General features: G+C 41.8%; 1 protein-coding gene across 5 annotated transcripts in view; it reads left to right on the top strand.

Annotated features, from left to right (window-relative positions):
* Positions 1 to 20,569, top strand: part of MSRB3 (methionine sulfoxide reductase B3) — a 141,539-nt gene that overhangs the window by 26,782 nt on the left and 94,188 nt on the right. Inside the window, exons 1-2 of one of the 5 annotated variants that reach the window (XM_034770686.1) lie at positions 150 to 197; positions 7,339 to 7,482. The exons of 1 other annotated variant lie outside the window; for it this stretch is intronic. In XM_034770686.1, the coding sequence (XP_034626577.1) occupies positions 7,371 to 7,482 (112 nt within the window). In that variant the 5' untranslated portion in view covers positions 150 to 197; positions 7,339 to 7,370. Of the gene's footprint in view, positions 1 to 149; positions 198 to 7,338; positions 7,483 to 8,793; positions 8,921 to 20,569 lie in introns of those variants that run through there. 3 more of the 5 variants (XM_034770696.1, XM_034770683.1, XM_034770705.1) reach the window with 3 other exon arrangements.

Below are 20,569 nucleotides of genomic sequence, written 5' to 3' on the forward strand. Positions count from 1 at the left end.
ATCAAATGTAATTTTCCTATTATACAGAGAAATCACTTACATCAAAACTAGAATTGTTATCCTGATATCTAGAAAGGAAATGTACAGATACCTCACAGAACTGGAGTCTGACACCTTTGATTACAGTGAATATTTTCTTACTTTACCAGAGCCATTGAAATCAGTAGAATTACACAAGAAGTAAGGAACTACTCAATGTGAGTAAAAGTTTTAGAATCTGGCCTGTATTTAATATTTTAAAGGACTTGCTTAACTGTAAAGACCATTATGTTAGACTATGTAAGTTTCTGAAATGTATTGTACAGCAGCCCCTTGATTTTATGAACACCAACCTTACAAATGATATATTGGTGCATGCTGTTAACTATTAATGATTTGGAATACCTTACAGCAGCAGTTCTTGCCAGGGATTTTAATAGAAAATCTGGAACATGTGCAATTTACATTAACAATTGATATATTTTACAAACACATGAAAATCTAGACATGCATCCAACGAAGTGGGTATTCACTCACAAAAGCTCATGCTCCAATACGTCTGTTAGTCTATAAGGTGCCACAGGACTCTTTGCTGCTTTTACATGAAAATCTAGTGCCTAAGACCTCTCAGAAAGGTGAATTTCAAAGGTTTTTGAAATGTAACTTTACAATTATGTTCTGAATGCCTCAAGTATGGTAGGAGTAAGAGCTGAAACATACATTAGTCTAAAAGTACCATTTTTATACCAAAAGTACAAAATAATGATTTAAAAATTCAAAAATTATGTGACGCACTTAAAAATTTCCACTTACCTGAATTTCCATAGACAATTTCCAATGCTCCCTCCAAATTTCTGATAGTTGTGGCATGTCAGAGTTCTACATACGTAAGCCATTGAGTGATTGGGAGTGACTTGGGAGGACTGTGCAATAGCTAAAAAGTCTTTTTAAATTATTCACGAGGGAGGGCTGGAATAATTGTATACGTTAAATACCACTCTCAATCATGTCATCGAGCATTTGGTACAGAGTTGTTAAGGCACTTAATTAGAAAACGAAGCAAAACAAAAACTCTGAAATAGTTGTTGGGCTTAAATTTGTCAGAACGCTTTTGAAATTCAACTTTATGGGAACAGCCTACAAACTCAAAGTCTAGGAAATAGATAGAAGCCACATTGCTTGAGATACCTAAGAAAGAGGTGAAAACCTCATTGTTTGGGACATTTAAAATTGGAAATGGCCAGGCACTAGTAAATGTCCTGTAAGGAACAGTCATGCATTGGCAGTGAGGTGGAGTGGATGATCTTCCAAAAAAAAATCTCTTTTCCATCTCTAACTTCTGTGATTCCCTGAGCTCAGTTAAGCTTCTACCATAACACTTTCAACTCATTGATTTGTGTACCATCTTAATGTTTCTAGTTATTTGGGTTTCTCTCACATGAGAACCTTCTTGTTCCGCTGGAATTGTTGCAATGTCTTAGAAGGCCCCTGACATATTCATACTGTACAATACCAGTTAATTTAATATACATGGACATAAATCAGGCCTCTTTGGAGCTTGGTGGAGGCGGGTGAAGGGGGACACAGAACACAGGGAAGGAAAGGTAAAGGGTGAGTTGCAAAAACTGGAACATAGAGGAGGAGCTGCTGCCTTCATATAGCTCCTATACTATGAGGTGCTAAGTTCTAACAGGCTTCATGCGTAGGTAGCTGAGTAGGTGACTGAACCAGGGGGAAGGGCCAGGAGAAGTGATATAAGGACCCGCTCAAGGATTTGGACTTCATTATGCTTGGCACTGTACACATATACACACACACACACACCTTCCCCAAGAGTTTTCAATGTAATCTTTGTACAGCTAAAGAATAAAGTTTAAAATGAAAAGGTAGAAGAAAGAGAGGAACTGCCTGCAGTCGTGAGGGCTAGACATTTTTTTTTATAAGAGTTATACTTGCATAATAACAGGATTCTAGGAGCTGTGGCTTTCAGAAAAACACCTAACATTGCAGGAGTCACAAGATAATTATAATATTGACAACTCGTGATTTTGTTGTAAGTCTCGAGATTCTTGATATTTTACCTATAGTGCCAGCTGTCAGAACCATATGATAATATGAGAGTCTCAGCTCTCATTTTTTTAAAAACATATGTTTCTAGCCTTCATAGTTGTAGAGCTAACACCTTGTAAAAATATTACCCAGCTGTACCCAAAAGACTCAAAATCTAGAAGGCAAATTAAAACAGAACCCCTGCATTTTTTTTTTAAACAGGTCTCATGATTTTTAAGCCATACTCATGATTCTGGGGACTTGACTCATGATTTCTGAACATTTAGAATTGACCATACTGAAGTAGTGAGAGTTGACAGCACTGTAGTGTCACCTTTTCATATCAAAATCGGAAAAGTAAGGTTTTCCTGAAGCTATTGTTTGGGTTTATAATACAAACAAAAGGTTTCCAGATCCCATCTAATGATTTAGTAAGACAATGCAGGAGCTAGTGGAATTTGTGATTTACTGTATTTAGATGGTGAACAAGATAGAACATGGACACTGTGTTTGGAGATGAGAGCCAATCTAACAAGACTGCTCAAACACCAAGAGGGAGATCCACACCCCTGCTTATGCCCCTTTGCTCCAGGTGAAAGGGGCCCTAAAACTAGGATTGATAGGTATCTGGTTTTCGACCGGAACACCCAGTTGAAAAGCTATCCTGGCGGCACTGGTCAGCACCGCTAACCGGGCCATTAAAAGTCCAGTTGGCGGCGCAGCGGGGCTAAGGCAGGCTCCCTGCGGCTCTGCGCGGCTCCCGAAAGCAGTGGCATATACCGCCTCTAGCTCCTAGGCATAGGGGCAGCCAGGGAGCTCCGTGTGCTGTCCCCGCCACAAGCGCCACTCTACAACTCCCGTTGGACAGGAACCCTGGCCAATGGGAGCTGTGGGGGTTGCGCCAGTGGATGGGGCAGTGTGCAGAGCTGCCTGGCACCTCCTCCATGTAGGAGCTGGAGGGGGGACATGCCGCTGCTTCTGGGAGCCGCCTGAGGTAAGCACCGCCCGGAACCTGTATCCCTGATCCCCTCCTGCGCTCCAACCCCTTGCCCCATCTCTGATCCCTTCCCGTCCTCCAAACCCCTCAGTCCCGGCCTGGAGCACCCTCCTGCACCCCAAATCCCTCATCCCCAGCTCCACACCAGAGCCTGCACCCCCAGCTGGAGCCCTCACTACCTGCCGCACCCCAACCCCCTGAGCCAGCCCGGTGAAAATGAGCGACTGAATGAGGGTGGGGGAGAGTGAGCGACAGAGGGAGGGGGGATGGAGTGATCGGAGGTGGGGCCTCAGAGAAGGGACAGGGCAGGGTAGTGGCCTCGGAGGAGGGGTGGGTCAGGGCAAGGGTGTTCAGTTTTGTGCGAGTAGAAAGTTGGCAACCCTACCTAAAACCCTGGTTCCAGTTGGGAGAGAAGCCTTGGTGTAAGGGATGTGTTCAGTGCATAGCTGGGGTGGGAGGGGTGTGTCAGGGGTACAGCTGTAGCACACAGCACTGCAGAGATTCTTCACAGTGCTGCAGTCCATAGGGAAGCCCTGGGAGGCTGCTATAACTTAAACAGGCCCCCCCTGAGCTGCCTGCATTATGCTGGGGGTCTCTTCAGGCCGCAGAACAGTCCAGGACTGGGAGAGTGCAAAGGTGGCTGAAAACCATTTTACCTACCCTCTCCCTGGGCTAAGCATTCTGTGCACCCCTTAGAGAAGTGGCGGATACGCATACCCCTGGGGATATACAGACGTCTTCCAGGGGGTACATCAACTCATCTAGATATTTGCCTAGTTTTACAACAGGCTACATAAAAAGCACTGGTGAAGTCAGTACAAACTAAAATTTCATACAGACAAAATGAGAGAGTGAGCAATTTTTCAGTAAGAGCATGCTGTGACACTTTTGTATTTTTATGTCTGCTTTTGTAAGCAAGTAGTTTTTAAGTGAGGTGAAACTTGGGTTATGCAAGTCAAATCATACTCCTGAAAGGAGTACAGTAGTCTGGAAAGGTTGAGAGCCACTGGTCTAGAGGCACAGCATAAAATCTCTCCCCAAGAATGGTAATTGGCATTAAAGATACTGGAACAGTGGTTTCTTCCTAAGTTCCTTGTAGTGGCCTGACTTCTTATTTTAGAAATCCAAGTTGCAGGTCTGATTCTGAACCTGTTGAAGTCTATGGCAAAGTAGAAACAGGATCAAGAGATTTAACTGATATCCAGATATGTTACCACTATCAGACATGGATTAAGGTTTCGTGGGGCCCTGGGCCAGAGCAAGTGGGGAGCCCCTCCCCACCCCTTCTGCCTGCAGTTCCGCCCCCCGTTCTGCCCCTTCCCCCGCTGCCCTGCCCCATTTCACGCACAGTCAGCCCCATTCTGCCCCCCCCCACATTGCTGCTCTGCAACCTTGCTCCTTTCTGCCCCCACTCCCCCACTGCAGCCCCAACACCGGAGAAAGCTCTGCCCCTCCCCCACCATGGCCCCGGGCCGCAGCGGGCAGTGAGAGCTTCCCCAGCCCTGAGGCCACAGGAGGGAGCCAGAGCTCCTCCAGTCCCAGGGCCATAAGTGTAGTTTGACTGCTATGTTTGGGGGGACAAAGTGTGCCCACACATGCGTGCACACTGAAGCCAGTCCCCCTTGGTTCACTGGATCTCTCCTCCCATCTACAGCAATACCTGGGCTGCCAGTGCTGGGGGGGGTGAGGGGGGAGGGAGGGGACAGGATGGCATAACGGGGGAGCCCCAGCTGCTGCTGGAACCACTCTGGCATCGGCTGCTGCAGAGATGTCCTTGCTCTGGTGCTGCAGTGGTTGCCTCCCTGCTGGGGCTGCTGCTGCCCAGGGAACGCCACATGCTGGGTTCCTGCTCCCCACCGCCCATTCCCGTATCTTCTTTTCTTCCTCCTCCCCTTCTTCTCCCCTTTTTCTCCCCCCGCCCCCTCTGCTCTGTCCCCTCTCCTCCCTGCGGGCATCAGGGTTGTAGAGGAAACAGGAGGGCACTAGGACCCAGGAGGCAGTGTCCAGCTGCTGAGGCAGGCTCCAGAGTGCAGGGGAAAAACTGCTCAGTCCTGCTCCGTCTGCTCCCCGTTAGCCGAAACATGCCAGGGAGGGGGGTCAGGGTACGCGGGTGCCTATTTTTCCAGGGCCCTTCAATTGGCTGGGGACAGGCCCTGTTGGCCCAGTGACTAATCCGCCACTGACCACTGTTCTCCTTCCAACTACACGCTGTCTTACTCTTGCTTGGAAATAACAGGGCAGGGATGTACAGCAGCTTCTTAGGCACATTTATCTTGCATTAGCTTATGCTAAAAATTGTATATCTTTTGACTGTATTCTTCTTCCCTCCATCCCCCTTTGCATGTCATTTGTCAGCTTAGATTGTAAATTCTGTGTGGCAGGGATTATGGCTTTGTGTGTGTCTGCACAACACCTAGCTCAGGGGGGCCCTGGTGCTGCTTCAGGCTTCTAGGAACTGCTGCAATACAAGTAATAGAAATAGCGCTTAAACTTCAAAAGAGAGAAGAAAGCCTTCTGCTGTAGTATTTTTTTATGAATGCTAGTTTAGTTTTATTGGGTTTTGTAGAGTTATAGCTTTACATCCTTTATCGATACCTGGGACCAATAGCAACAATTTGGTGAACACTGGCTTTTTCAGGTGATCAGGGTCTGTCTAGTTTGAAATCTTTGGGGTTTTTAAATAGCTTTTCAACAGCTTACGCTTTGGGGAGTTGCAGTCCTGTTTATGTGTAACAAAGGAGGAAAAAATAGTTTGTGCTGCAGTGGTAAACAGCCTTAGGTTGTTAAGAAACAAATTTATGAAGCAAGCAGAGGGAAGGCACAACAGGAAAAATGAAACATGAGGAAAATATAAGGAGTGGAGACTAACATTTCTCCCTCCTTTCCCCTCACAAACAAATGTGCCAGCTCCTCTGTCATCCAATGGGACGTATCCATCTAAAGAATAGTGAACAGAGTGTAAAAAGTAAAAAAACACAAATGATGCTCTTTTAGAAAGTGTGAAATTGAGTATTTTTTATTTTTCTATCATCTATTTCCCAGTGCAACAATGTTAGAGAATGTTGTATTTCTAAGTGGCTGCAATGGAAGATCTTTGGTAAACTACATATCAGACACGGTATAGGTAGCTTCTATCACACCTTGGCCTACAGAAATTGCTGACTGATGCCAAGGTCTCCAAAATAGCTGAGAGTTTTCTCAGCAGATTACTTTTAATAAATTAGGAGTACTATGTTGTGAATTTCTTATGAGCCAAGCCTACGTAAAATAATATCTACAGGAAACAAAGTTCCCATTGAGGCTAGTGGCAGTTTTGCTTGAGAAATGAGCACAGGACTGGGATTTGAATGATGTAAATGCAGACATTAGGAACTAGATACTAGTCTTATTCTTTGAATTACAGTTTGTATTGTGGTAGCACCCACAGTTTGCTAGATGCTGTTCACATCCACGCAGGTGGACACAGTCTCTGCCCTGAGGAGTTTACAAAACTGAAAGGCGATATTATGCAATCGGTTTTTACAGAAGCCAGTTGACTTCATTGACAAATTCTGCATGCAAATCAATGGTATCTTATGGCCCTAAGGAGTGCATCTGTTAAATTAGTATACATTTGCAATATACATTATTCTAATGAGAAACCAATCAGTGATCAAATGGAGAATGCTCTGCCAACAGCCCCCTTTATACTAATGGGGGCTTCAGCTCTTGTGTCTCCACTGACCACATCTGTGGGGGTGTGGCCTGGGAAGACCAGTGATCTCTCAGAAGTAACAAAATTCTGATTAATTTACACTTGAAATCACTGCAGAGATGGTGTTCTCCTTTTCACTCCCTCCCTCCTACTTCCAAATTCATTCACGAGAGTCCAAGGAAGTATTTCAGCCTTAGCACTAAAACTTGGCAAATATTAAACATTTCACCTTACTTGTGTGACTGTGTCCTGTAATAGATACAATTGCTGTATAGGGGCATAAGATCACTGACTGAAAGCAAGCCATACCTTTTGTCCATCTTGCTGTATAAAGTTCTTTTTAACACTTTCAGAGTCCATTATCTAACCTTAGCAACGCAGCTATGTCTTTGCTAACTGAATGATTTTTTCCTAAAAGAGCCTTTTGCAACCATAACCACTAGATGGTGCTCTCCTATTTAGATAATAGTAAAAACAGTATTAACTATAAGTTATCCAGTAAGAGCATGTTGGAGACCCCTACTCTTGGGGCACCCAGCTTTTTAATTGTAGAATACATCTTTGTTCTTTGCCTGACCTGCAGAGTGACATCACTGCCTTTCTTCCTGTTGCACTGTAGCTGCCTGACTCACAGGCTTTGACACAAGCCAGATGGCTGCGATTGGTAGGCGCACAGGCTGCCTGGTACTGCAGTTGATGAAACAGAATAGGAAGACGTTTTATGATCAGTTGCGGGAGCACAATAAGACTGCAGCTTTGCTAGGTAATTACATTTTCACTGCACACTTTACTTCTCACAGTGAAGGTCACTAGAAAAAAATACATTTTTATTTGTACTGTTTATTATGTATAGATCTTTGATCTTTTATTAGTCAGTAGTCTGCTCTGGAGGATTTTTTTTTAACCAGTTCTGCAGTCACTCGTGAAAATGACATGTTTATTTATGTTTAATGGTTCTTTCGAGCTGTTCGTTGTGTGGCACTTACCTTCCTTCTCTCTTTTGTCTCCATTTAGTAACATAAAAATGTTTTGGTTTTGTAGTGAGTTTAGTTTGGAGAAGTCAGAGTTCAGGCATGTTAATACAAGCAGATTTCTGTCAGATACACTCCAGAGTGATGTGATAATATATATTACTGTTTGTTACGTGTTTGTTCTTCAGGGGTCAGAAGAGACCATGCACAGACTTCTCTTCTGGTTCAGGAAATGTACAAGAGAAAATCATTCCTGAGTACATTTCTGGGCATTTCCATTCTGTAACCATTTTAAAAAAACGTGTCTTGGAAGAGGTTGAGAGGGGTGCATTGTTATTCAAATCATTAACCCTATGGGGCCTAATCCTGCTCCCACTGAAATCAATGAGAACTTCACGATTGACTTCAGTGGGGGTAGGTTTGAGTCCCCAGTGTCAGTTACTGCAATAATCTTCTGAAGCAGACTGCAGCTATGAATGGCTATCCTGTGAGGCAGCTGCATTTCATCCTTCCTATTGTGAGGTAAACAAAACCATCACCATAGACACATGTTGCATCTTACAAAATAAAAAATCCCCACTGCCATATCCCTCTCTTCTATATTAGTGCCAGCTGGAAAATTGCTTAAATGTATCCCTTGGAGAATTTAAGATATAAATTATCTTTATTTAAAGAAATGATTTTCCCATTATTTTTCCTGATAACTGGAAAGTTTTTTGTTAAAATAAAGTTTGGCTTTGTTTAACCAACCAGCCAACTGAACAGTTTTTCATAATGGTTGGTTTGCAGCGTTCACCACATAGACATGTGTTTTCAGTAAATTTTTAATTGCAAATTTGGGTTGCCCTGCATTGCACGACATTAAGATTTCCCCCCTGCCTGGTAACATAAAGAGCTGCAGCATTGTATGCTATGTATTCTAATTAACAAATGTAAACAAGCTTAAAGCAGAAGGCAAAAAGGGGCTAAACCAGCTAATAAATGTGCATTCAGAATTTCTTAGTCTTATGTTTTCTTTTCAGATAGAATCATAACCATCAGTTTTGCTATGAATGTATCTAACATTTTTGATGTTTTCATCTTTTTTTTTTCCCCCTACTCAGCTCTTGCCCCTGTTCTTTGCCTCTGGTTTTGTTGGTGAGGATATCACAGTGATGTCTGCATTCAACCTGCTGCATTTGATGACAAAGAGCCAGCCAGTGGCCCTGCGAGCCTGTGGGCTTCCCTCAGGTTGAATGGGTGCTGCTTGTTGTGTCATGCATATTGAGGGCCCTTTTAGGAATGGGTGTCTCTGCTGCAGGAAATGATACACTATGGTTTACTAAATTTAGCTGTAATTTATTAGAGTTCTCTGTTGAAGCCGGAAGTTTGTGATAAATCACTGCTTTGCTTTTAGTGTATTCATAGCCCAGATTTTAGAATGCTTTGGAAACATTGTCCAGCTTCCTTGCCCAATATGATATCATATCTCAAATTTGATAGCATCTTCCTGTCCCCTGACACAGACTATGCAGTTAGCCTGAAAATCACAGTTGTATTACATATTGCACACGGTTTTAATAAGAAATTGCTTAGCAGCATTTAATATATGAAATATTATTATTTAATAAGTGTCTTAGGAAAATGTTTTCAACATACTGTTCAAGTGCGTTTAAATCTTTTTCAGCATTTATTCCTTTGTGTGTGTGAAATTTTTATTGTAAATTTACTTTTATTAATAGTGCACACAAAGGTTCATGCAGGAAGTGATGTGAGCTGTAATGTAATTTTCTTCCCCTCACAATGTGTACTTTATTTATGTGATACTATAGTTCAATCAAACAAAAATGCTCCATCGCGGCTGCTCTTTTTTAGAAAAAACATACACCTTTAAAAAAAATGCAGAGAGGAATAACCACACTTCATGTGTAATGCCCCACTCCTGAATTTGGATTTGCAAAGGCGGCCGTTGGGGCATAAGGGCCCATCCATGTGAATCTGACTGCAGGACCTTAGTCTAAATGTTTAATATCGGCATTTAAACAGTAACATATGTAATATCTTTATAAGATACCAGATCTGACTATTTGACAGGAAATGACAACTTTAGTGGATTAATTTTTAGAATTCAAAGGCTATCTGGAATTATTTTTTTAAGAAGTCAAAATAAAAACTAAGAGGCAACTGTAAATAATCACTGATTGAAATCCCAAGTAACGTTCCAATTTGGGCATTTGTTATGTACCCATCGCCACTGGATATAGGCACAAAATACAACAATTAAAGCATCATTGTGATTTGCTAATATCATTTCAGATCAGCATATAGTATATGGAAGGAGCAACAAAGAGTCCTGTGGCACCTTATAGACTAACTAGCATGACATGATGTGCCTGACGAAGTGGGCATTCACCCACGAAAGCTCATGCTCCAATACATCGGTTAGTCTATAAGGTGCCACAGGACTCTTTGTTGCTTTTTACAGATCCAGACTAACACGGCTACCCCTCTGATCTATGGAAGGAGTGTCATAAACGCTTTCATGATAGGACACAACATTTAAGTTTAATTGATTTTTCTAGAGCTGATTATAATTTTTTTTGAACTATCAAAACTGAGCCCCAGTTTTGTGGCATAGGGGTCTATTTTCCTTTCCATAACTCCTATTAACTTAAACAGGAGTTACAAATGAACCTTGATAAGGAGACGACAAACCCCATTGTGTCAGCCCGATCTTTGCTTCCAATTATATGTGCTGCTGACCCAGGCTTCAAATCCTAAAAACAGAGGACAAGCAAATTTCCTAACTTATTATGCACCTTTGATGTGAGCTCACACTGGTGAGACCTGCCTTAAAATGAGGCATTTACAGCTTTCCTGTTCATTTTGTGCCTATTCTAACAAGCAGATCTCAAAGCTGGTCTGTTAGGAACAGAATCTGACAGAAGTATTTCTAGTGCATACCTGCTCATGAAGCATCGCATTAACCATTTTGTCACCTGTGTCACTGACATAATCAATATCACATGTTTTATTATAACTTTTATAGCTCTGCAATTTATTTCTGTTTGTATGATCCATAGCTACCAAAACTTTAACAGATCAGTTACACTGACTACTTTATAGATGTATATTATAAAACAAAATTCATCCACTGATAGCAGAATAATGTATAACTGCATATTTCATGTGTTCTAAGAGGAAACTGAATTTCCTAGACATTTATAAATTAATGTTGACCAATTTTGTATTCAATTTGTTTATGTGTAGTAGAGGTGGGGAACAGAACTAAATGGTGAAGGATGCATCATATAAATGCAAGAATAAGTCCTAGAAGCAACATTTGCATAAATGCCACAGCCCAACTGGATCTTGAGTTTACCTTCAGAGACAGAGAAGTGCCCTGTTTTCTTTGGAAGTACAAGCATTTTATGAAAATTATTTTTTTGCCCTCCCCCCATCATATTCTGCACAAAATGTATAATGTACTACTGTATCCCTTTGTGCTGTGAGCACATCCGGTCTCAAGATAAGCAGAATTAGGTCTACTTTTAGTTGGATAGAAACTTTCACAGAAAATCCAGGTGGTACAAGAAGTGGTTTAGGAGGTATAATTTCACATGAGTCACTTAATGAACCAATGCCACCAAATGATTTTAGGGAGCAGTGTGCTGACATAGGTTCCATCTTTCAAATGAGGCATAAAACCAAGGCTGTAGTCAGTTGTGGTGGTTAAACTATCTTATAATTGGTAAACTGGGATTACTCACATCAGTAAAGTACCACACTTATAATATTTGCTGGATTGGGCACAATAATATAATTTTTATGGCCATTTTAATTTTCTGGATGATACCCAGAATCAGCTGTTGCCTTTTATGAATAAGTGCTTCAGTCCAAATATGTCATCTATATACTGCCCCTAAGCTTTGCTTGTGCTATAAAATGGAGTGCATATATACTGTCATTTATAGATTAGGACCAAATGAAAGCTTTTTTGCTTTTCAAAACAAATACATTCAGTTTCATTTCAGAATAGTACATGCGTTAATTTTCAGAACTATCTGCTTTTTATTTCGAGTAATTCTTCCCAATCCCAAAATCTTCAGTATATTGTAGCTCTTGTCTTATGGATACACACTGAGTTATGTTATAAACGCTATACCTTTCATATCATTATTATTCTTAATTTGGTGGAAGGTTTGTTTGTTTGCATTTTTATAATCCACATATCAATGCCTGAGGTATAAATGCATCCTTCTAACTATACAAAATAATAGGATTAAACATTTCAATGTATTTTTTTAATCGAACATATAGTGGTGAGCAGGGAAGAATTTGCTACAATGTACCGCAGTACTCCAAATTTCCAGTAGATGGCACTAATCATATATTCTTTTGCCTAAATAGAGCAGAATGAAAAGCTTCCACTTTAGAAATCATTCATACATAGTACATTCTGAGAATTTAGTTTAAAGTGTGTATAAACTATCATAAGAAAAGCATGAGCATTATGAAAAATCACACAAGTTTGGGCTTATACACAAACTTTATTCATATAATGTTAGAGGTTTCCTCATTTCCAGTAACAATTGCAACTCTATTATACTTTCACATGATTTAGAATAAACTGACCCTGTTTGGCCCTGATCCAGTGCACTCCATGTCCATTGAAATGTAGGAGGTAGTCAGCATCTCTCAGGATTGGGTTCATAATGAAATAGATCTGTTTTGAAATCTTTTAAGATAAGAACAAATTTTCCTTTGGCTACTTTAATGCATACCAGCAAGTAATGGATACAAACAGCAATTATGCATATTCCATATACATATGTTTTCTGTAGCAGACCACCAAGTTATAAAGAAAAACCTTACTTTGCTTTGCTGTGTCTTTGAATTATTATGGGCTCTCATTCCTTTTAAAAAGTGTCCTTTCTTTTTTTAACACTTTGAATGTTGTGCTGCTTGCATCACATTTTTTTGCATGAGATAGAAATCTGTTTTTCTGCTATTGTAGATCAAGAAAGATTACAGTATTTGTAACAATTAAGTAAAAATAATGATACAAAAGTCTAGAGAGTTTGGGTATGCTTACGTGCACATTTTCTAATAGGTATATGAAATAATAAAGACTTAAATGATGATTAAATTGTTGTGCAGTGTTTAATTATTAGAATGATTAAGAGTACTGGCAAACCATTTTTCTAGGATATGGTTGTTGTATTACAATACATCTATATGAAAGGGTGCTGGGCATATGGTGTAAGTCTCTTTTATTAAACAAATATATGTAGTAAGTTTTTTTTTCATAACACCTTTTATTAAATCTCAATTTTAAATTGGAAATGTAAGTAAAATATACTGAATATATAATGAATAGTTACAATATCAAAATTCAAAATTGGACTGTTTGCAGTAATCAATTAACGTAAAGGATTACATGTAGGGGCAGCTCTTGCAAACATGAGTAATTCATGTGTATAAACCACGTGAACTCTGCGACTACTCATGTCAGTTAAATTAACTCTCACACATAGTTTTTGCAAAACCTGGCTTTTACAACGGAAGTTCTGAAAACTTGAGTCAACCATGTCCCCCCTCTCCTGCCTACGCATCCACCAAAATTGTAATCACGATTAGATTTTATACAGATTGTGTATATACTGTGTAACTTAAATATTACTAAATGTATTTATGTTGTGTGTGTATATGTGTACATATTATTTTCATATATGCTGTAACTTTTCCATAGTTTCTCTTAGTGTGTTACCAAGGATGTAATATAGCAGATGTCTCTTCATGTGGTTTGAAAAAAAAATATTGATGAGAAAGATAATATATACTAATTCTAGCAACACCCACTAATACTCCTATGGTTAAGTGCCTGTCAGTGTTTTCATTATAAATCCCTGTTTTGTGGGATTTATAACTTACTTACTCTGAGCTTAAATTTGTCATACAAGGTCTCAGATACATGTGCTTTTGTCCCCTCTCCAGACAGTATTTTAAAAAAGAGAGAGAGAGAGAGAAAAGCAAATTCACTGTTTTTTGAAGATTTAAAGAAATGAAATTTTATGTGTCTATAATCAGAATACTGTTTTTATCTGAAATACAATTTTTCATGTTGCTAGTTCATTAGTTTGCCAGGATGTAGAGAATTACTCAGCTAATGCTTGCATAGACTGTTGAAGATGGAAAAGTACTATGTAAGCGCCATAGTAAATAGTATGTTAATGTATGTATATATACTTAACATGAAAATGGTGCTTATAGTTGTCACTTATAGAGACTCGGTACTTTTCTTCAAGATGTTTATTGTGTATATCCTAGCGACATCATAATAGCACCCTGTTATAACCTGACATGGTATGTTGTTGTCATATCTATGTGATGTCTCTAAAGGAGGAAGACACACTATTTGAGGTAAAAAATCACCTTTGTAAAGGTGCCTGAATGGAAATTTACTCAGATATTTTGGTCACTTAGGAAAATAATGTATTTAAATCCATAATTGTTTAAATATTGTACATTTGTATATGTGCAATGTAAAAGGTTTTGTTCAATATTATTTGTTCATTCTTTAGTATCAAAGAGGGAATGAAATGTATTCATAAAATTGGTTGGTTTGAGTAACATTCATATTATACCTTATACTTGCAAAAATCAGGAATGTGTATAAAAGGCTGAAATTCCTTCCTTAGCATTCTCTTCTCTGCCCCATATTAGAGCAGTAACCAACAGGGAATGCTTTCCACATGAGCTACACAATATAGGCATATCATGTTAAGTCATTGGTGTCCACCCCTCTTTTTTTCAGTTGGACCTCTGCAAGAAATTGTTGGACAGGCAGTCTTGATTCCTCCAATGCTATGTCCAGGCATTGTTGCCAGGGCCTCTCATTTTCTGTGTATTCATCTCTTATATCTTTTTCTTTGTCTCTGTTCCTTTTCCTTTGCATTCTTTTTCTGCATTTGTTTTCTTGGGTTTTTGTCCTCTCCTCATTCTCTGACTGACTAGAAGGCTCTGTTACATGCTTCATCTGGTGGGAAGTCCCTTGGTGGTACTGAGTGGCCCGTGCTTAGTGGCTGAGCACCGTGCTGTGAGAGAAGAGAAGCTCCTTGGGATGATGGGCAGGGACCTGTGCTCCCATCCTTGCAAACAAAGAGCCACTTCCACTGTCTGTTGCATTACAGATCCCAGTGGGAGCAGAGTGGCAATGCAATGATGACTTTTAAGAACCCACCCAATCACATGGGGTTCCCAAACTTTTTACTGGCGCAATCCCATTTTAATGAAGTATTTTCTGCTGGGATTCCAGAAGAGCAAAATTACATCCTCTGCACAACGTGACCTTGCACACACCGTACGTGTGAGACCATGCTGCACGGAGGATGCCGTTTTGCTCTTTAAAATGGTGTTCTCCACACAATGTGACGGTGTGTATAAGGTCACTCTGCAGAGGATGCCATTTTGCTCTACAAAATGTCATCCTGCGTGCAAGGACATGGTGCATGATCATCATACGTGCTAGATTACACTGTGCGGAGCAAAATGACATCCTCTGCACATTAGGGACTGCTGCAACCCCATAGTTTGGGAACTGCTGCAGTAGCATGTTTGCAGGGCAAGCCTGGGGTAGTTTTGGGATCTCAGAACTTTCTTAGCCCACATTGTTCCACTTCCATGCTCCACACCACCCTGACTGAGGTAGCTTGCCCCTTCCTCTGAGCTTGGGAAACGCTAGGATAATTTAAAGATGGATTTTCAGCTTTAACTCAGGGTTTCGTTGTTTTAGAGACTATATAGTTGTGGGCAGGAAAAATGAATATTTTGCCAGCAATTATCATGTTCTTGTTTAACTTTTGTATATAAATAGCCCCATAGGCTTGAGAATTCCTCAAGGGCAACAAAGAAACTCTCCCTGGTCTAATGAGTTTGTAATCCAGGTTAGAGAGGATATGATCAGGGCCGGCTCTAGGTTTTTTGCCGCCCCAAGCAAAAAAAATTTTGGCTGCCCCCTGTCCCAGCCCTGGGCTCCTCACCGCACCCCCCTGCTGCCCCAGCCCTGGGTTCTCCCCCACCCCCCACTGCACCATCCTGCCGCCGCAGCCCTGGGTCACTGGTAACTCGCTCCCAGGGCGGGTCATTCAGCAGGAATTTTAGATGTGCACAGAACACAGACAGGATTGGTTCCCATATGGTTACAGAACTACAGTAAAGTGGAACAATTTTCAGCTTGTGTGATTGGAGGATATCTGGATGCATATTATAAGACTGTCCTCCATAAATGAGGAAAAGTTGAGGTGCCTTTATTATTCTTTTGTTCCACTCTTTCTATGGGGAATTTGCCAATGCAATATCACTGTCTTCCTTTTAAATAAACAAAAGGCAATGGCTGTTGAAAATAGCAATTCCAGTCCTAATAACCTCTGGGAAGCATTTCTTGCTCAATTTTATCCTACTTTTTCTACAGCAAGTTACAGTGGATCAGTATATTTGATTTGGGAAAAATGAAGTAACAGCTGCCCAAACTGGGCTTGAGCACTCCTGAATTTTGAGGTGTTCAAATCTGGAAGGCAGGTGCTGGGGGGGGGGAGGGGCTGTGGCTCCGCAGGGTAGCACGGCAGCATGTATGCGGCAGTGTGTCTGGTGCTGCGCGAAGCCAGACACGCTGGTCTGTGTGGCACGGTAAGGGGGTTGGGGGGTTGGAGAAGGGGTAGTGGGTTTGGGGGGGCAGTCAAGGGACAGGGAGCAGGGGGGGTTGGATGGGGCGGAGGTTCGGGGGGGCAGTCAAGGGACAGGGAGAAGGGGGGATTAGATGGGTCAGGGGCTGAGGGGGGCAGTCAGGGAACAGGCAGCAGTTGGATAGTCATGGGAGTCCCAGGGGTTTGTCAGGGGACAGGTAGGGGGTGGAGTCCTAGGGGGGAAGTTGGGAGAGGGTCTCAGGAGGGGGCAATCAGGGGACAAGGACCAGTGGGGCTTAGATAGGGGATGGAGTCCTGGGGGGCAGCTGGGGCAGGGGTCCCGGGAGGGGATGATCAGGGCACAGGGAGCAAGGGGGTTGGATGGGTTAGGGTTTCTGTGGGGGGCAGTCGGAGGGAGTGGATGGTGGCAGGGTGGGGGCTACCCTCCCTCCCCATGGAGTGTCCTATTTTTTGAATGTTAAAGTATGGTATCCCTACCCTTCACAGTGCAGCTCTCTATTCAAAGCAGGCTGCAGAGTGAGGTTTCAGCTTCCTCACTCCCTCCCCCTCCTTCCTGTTGGTAGTGGCCAAGGGAATGCTGGGAAATGTAGTTCTTTCCCTGCTCCTGGGCTGGCTCTATAGGCAGGGAGCTAACCAAGGAACTACAGCTCCCAGGGTCCCCTGTTGGTTCTCAGCTCCCATGCTGGATCCCTGCCGCCCCTGCAAATGGGCTGCCCCAAGCACGTGCTTGCTTTGCTGGTGCCTAGAGCCGCCCCTGGATATGATGCAGAGGGAGATGATATCGGACAAGAAGAAGGGAGGCTTACACAAAATAAGGTTTCTTGTTCCTTCAAATTTCCCCCTTTAAAAAAAAAAATCTAGATATTATTAGGTTGACCAGGGGAAACAGGAGACTGTTGGAGAGGATGTGGTGAGCAGTAGGTTTTGAGGAGGCATTTGACAGAGGTTGCATTACATACAGAATCAGGATAGTGAACAGCATGGGATAACGCCCAGATGTGTTGTGGGGGAAGGATATACAGAATTAGCAGAGTGAGAGAGAAGAGAGGAGATGTTAGCTGGGCAAGAGTTGCATAGACACTGAAGGTGATGGTAATGCATTTGGAGTTGATGTAGGAGGTGTTCTGGATACACTGAAGGGACTTCCAAAGGGGAAGGGTGTCTGCCATGAGTTTGATGGCAGCCTTTTGAATAGACCTGCAGTGGTACAAAGTGCGAGTCGGATAAGCAAGGAAGGGGAATGTTGCCTTAGCATAAGTGTGGCATTACCAAGGCGTGGACGGAGATTTTGGCACTAAGAACGGAGTGGAAGAGATGTATGGTAGAGAAGTGTTGTCTAACGTGCGGCCCTCTAGGGAGACTGTTAAAGCACCTTAAACAGAAAATTTGCTTTTGATTACAAATTGAAAATGTGCTTTGTCTGCCATGCCTTGGGATGTAAAAAAGGAAGTGTTAGAATTGAGTCCATCATTATGGGAAGGAAGTATCTGGGCATCGCCTCTCCTGCAGCCTCAGGAGCAGCTCTGGTTTGACCAAGGTGTGCCCTGAGCAGCTGTTGTTCTTTTCCTGCTGCATTTACTCAATAGTTCCCCTCTGGCTACCTGCTGTGTTACAGGCAAGAAAGACGGAGTAGCTCTGGCTACTCCATTGCCAAGTATCCTGCTGAACTGTGGGAGCACCAAGGAGAGCGCAGCAGGATAGGAGCTCAGCTGGGTCTTCCTGAGCCTGTGGGAATAGCTAGCGAAGGATGGGCTCCCTCCTCCACATAACTGTGTAGGGGAAAAGGAAAAGAGAAGCTGAGAACCAACAACCACTTATGGATCCTTGTTTTTCAGCCTTAGCCCTGGTGCAGGTTAGAGCATTTTGGGGGCTAACTCCTGCCAGCTGGCAATAGTCCCCTAGGTACCAAATCTATGCTGGGGATAGCTGGAGCACAGTATGCTCCAGCCATGTCCTCTTGTCCTCAATACATCTCTCTGTGCCGATGGTCGTAGGCGTAGGAGCCAGCTGTGCCTGCTAGGAACTCTTAAACACTAGGGGACTTGCACGTAGTTTCAGCTCTAAGCAGCGCAGAAGGACACAAACAGGGCAGAGAATGTGCCCCAAAATATCGATTGTGGCACCTTGGCCTTTTGAAATACTGTGTTCTGTCCACAGGCTGAAAAGGTGGCACATCGCTATTGCCAAGGAAGTTACCAGGAGGATTTAGCAACAGCCTGAATAACTATAGGTTGCACACCACTGTGGTAACTGCTGGCAAATGCTGACTTTTTAATTGTTTCTACTGCAGGTTAGACCTTTATTAAAGTTGTGGGAATATACATATTTTGATGGCTTACTGAAATATTTTTAAACGCACAAGATAGCTGAAAAGACAGCGCAATTTGCTATTTTTAAATTTAGCTTAATTCTTATGTTAATAAAATATTTCCATATGTTATGTCTTCATTTTTATGTAGTGCCTGGTGAAAGGTGTCAAAATGACAGCATTGGAATCAGAAGTCTCCTTTCTGGGGAGAAGAAAGATAGCGTAGTGTAAGTTTCTCCCCGCTCTGCCAACCTGTCTCAATCTTGGCTTGTGTGGTTCACTTGTAAGGATGAAGAGAATAGGTCAGTCTCCATGCTTACTCAGTTCATAGCCTTTCTGATGAGACTGCCAGCGGAGGTGCCAGTTACGACGGTGAGGATGGTTTCTTTTACGTGGATGTTACTGTTGGGAGCTATGCTGAGAGTATCAACTCATATCACATAGGCCACTGAACAATTATAACCCAATTCAGACTCAGAACTTAAAGATAAAAAACTTCATGTCCTATTACCACCCCCTCATAGCTACCCTGTTCCCAGTTTGTCATTAATTTAGAGGTTTAGTGTCATATTGCTTTTTTTTTTTTTTTTCCTTCACGAAGGTCTATAATTAGGGCTGTTGATTAATTGCAGCTAGCTCACGCGATTAAACTAAAACAAATTGTGATTAATCACAGTTTTAATTGCACTGTTAAACAATGGAATATCAATTGAAATGTATTAAATATTTTTTAATGTTTTTCTACATTTTCAAATATATTGATTTCAGTTACAACACAGAATACGAAGTGTACAGTGCTCACTTTATATTATTATTACAAATATTTGCACTGTAAAAATGATAAACAAAAGAAATAGTATTTTTCAATTCACCTCATACAATACCATAATGTAATCTCTTTATTATGAAAGAGCAACTTACAAATGTAGATTTTTTTTGTTACATAACTGCACTCAAACTCAAAACAATGTAAAACTTTAGAGCATATAAGTCCACTCAGTACTACTTCTTAGTCAGCCAATCTCTAAGACGCAAGTTTGTTTACATTTGCGGGAGATAATGCTTCCAGCTTCTTATTTACAATGTCACCTGAAAGTGAGAGCAGGTGTTCACATTGCACTTTTCTGGCTGGCATAGCAAAGGCATTTATGTGCCAGATACGTTAAATATTCGTATGCCCCTTCATGCTTCGGCCACCATTCCATAGGACGTGCTTCCATGCTGACGGTACTCATTAAGAAAATAAAGCATTAATTAAATTTGTGACTGAGCTCCTTGGGGAAGAATTGTATATCTCCTGCTCTGTTTTACCCACATTCTGCCATATATTTCACGTTATAGCAGTCTTGGATGATGACCCAGCGCATGTTGTTCATTTTAAGAACACTTTCACTGCAGATTTGACAAAACACAAAGAAGGTATCAATGTGATATTTCTAAAGATAGCTAAAGCACTGGAACCCAGGTTTAAGAATCTGAAGTGCCTTCCATAATCTGAGAGGGATGAGGTGTGGAGCATGCTTTCAGAAGTCTTAAAAGAGCAGCATTCCAATGTAGAAACTACAGAACCTGAACCACCAAAAAAGAAAATCAACCTGCTGGTGGCATTTAACTCTGATGATGAAAATGAACGTGCATCAGTCCGAACTGCTTTGGATCTTTATCGTGCAGAACCCCTCATTAGCATGGACGCATGTCCTCTAGAATGGTGGTTGAAGAATGATGGGACATATGAATCTTTAATGCATCTGGTACGTAAATATCTTGCGACGCCAGCTACAATAGTGCCATGAGAACACCTGTTCTCACTTTCAGGTGACATTGTAAACAAGAAGCGGGCAGCATTATCTCCTGCAAATGTAAACAAACTCGTTTGTCCGGATGAGT

Source organism: Trachemys scripta, chromosome 1, assembly GCF_013100865.1.
Source record: "Trachemys scripta elegans isolate TJP31775 chromosome 1, CAS_Tse_1.0, whole genome shotgun sequence".
NCBI lineage: Eukaryota > Metazoa > Chordata > Testudines > Emydidae > Trachemys > Trachemys scripta.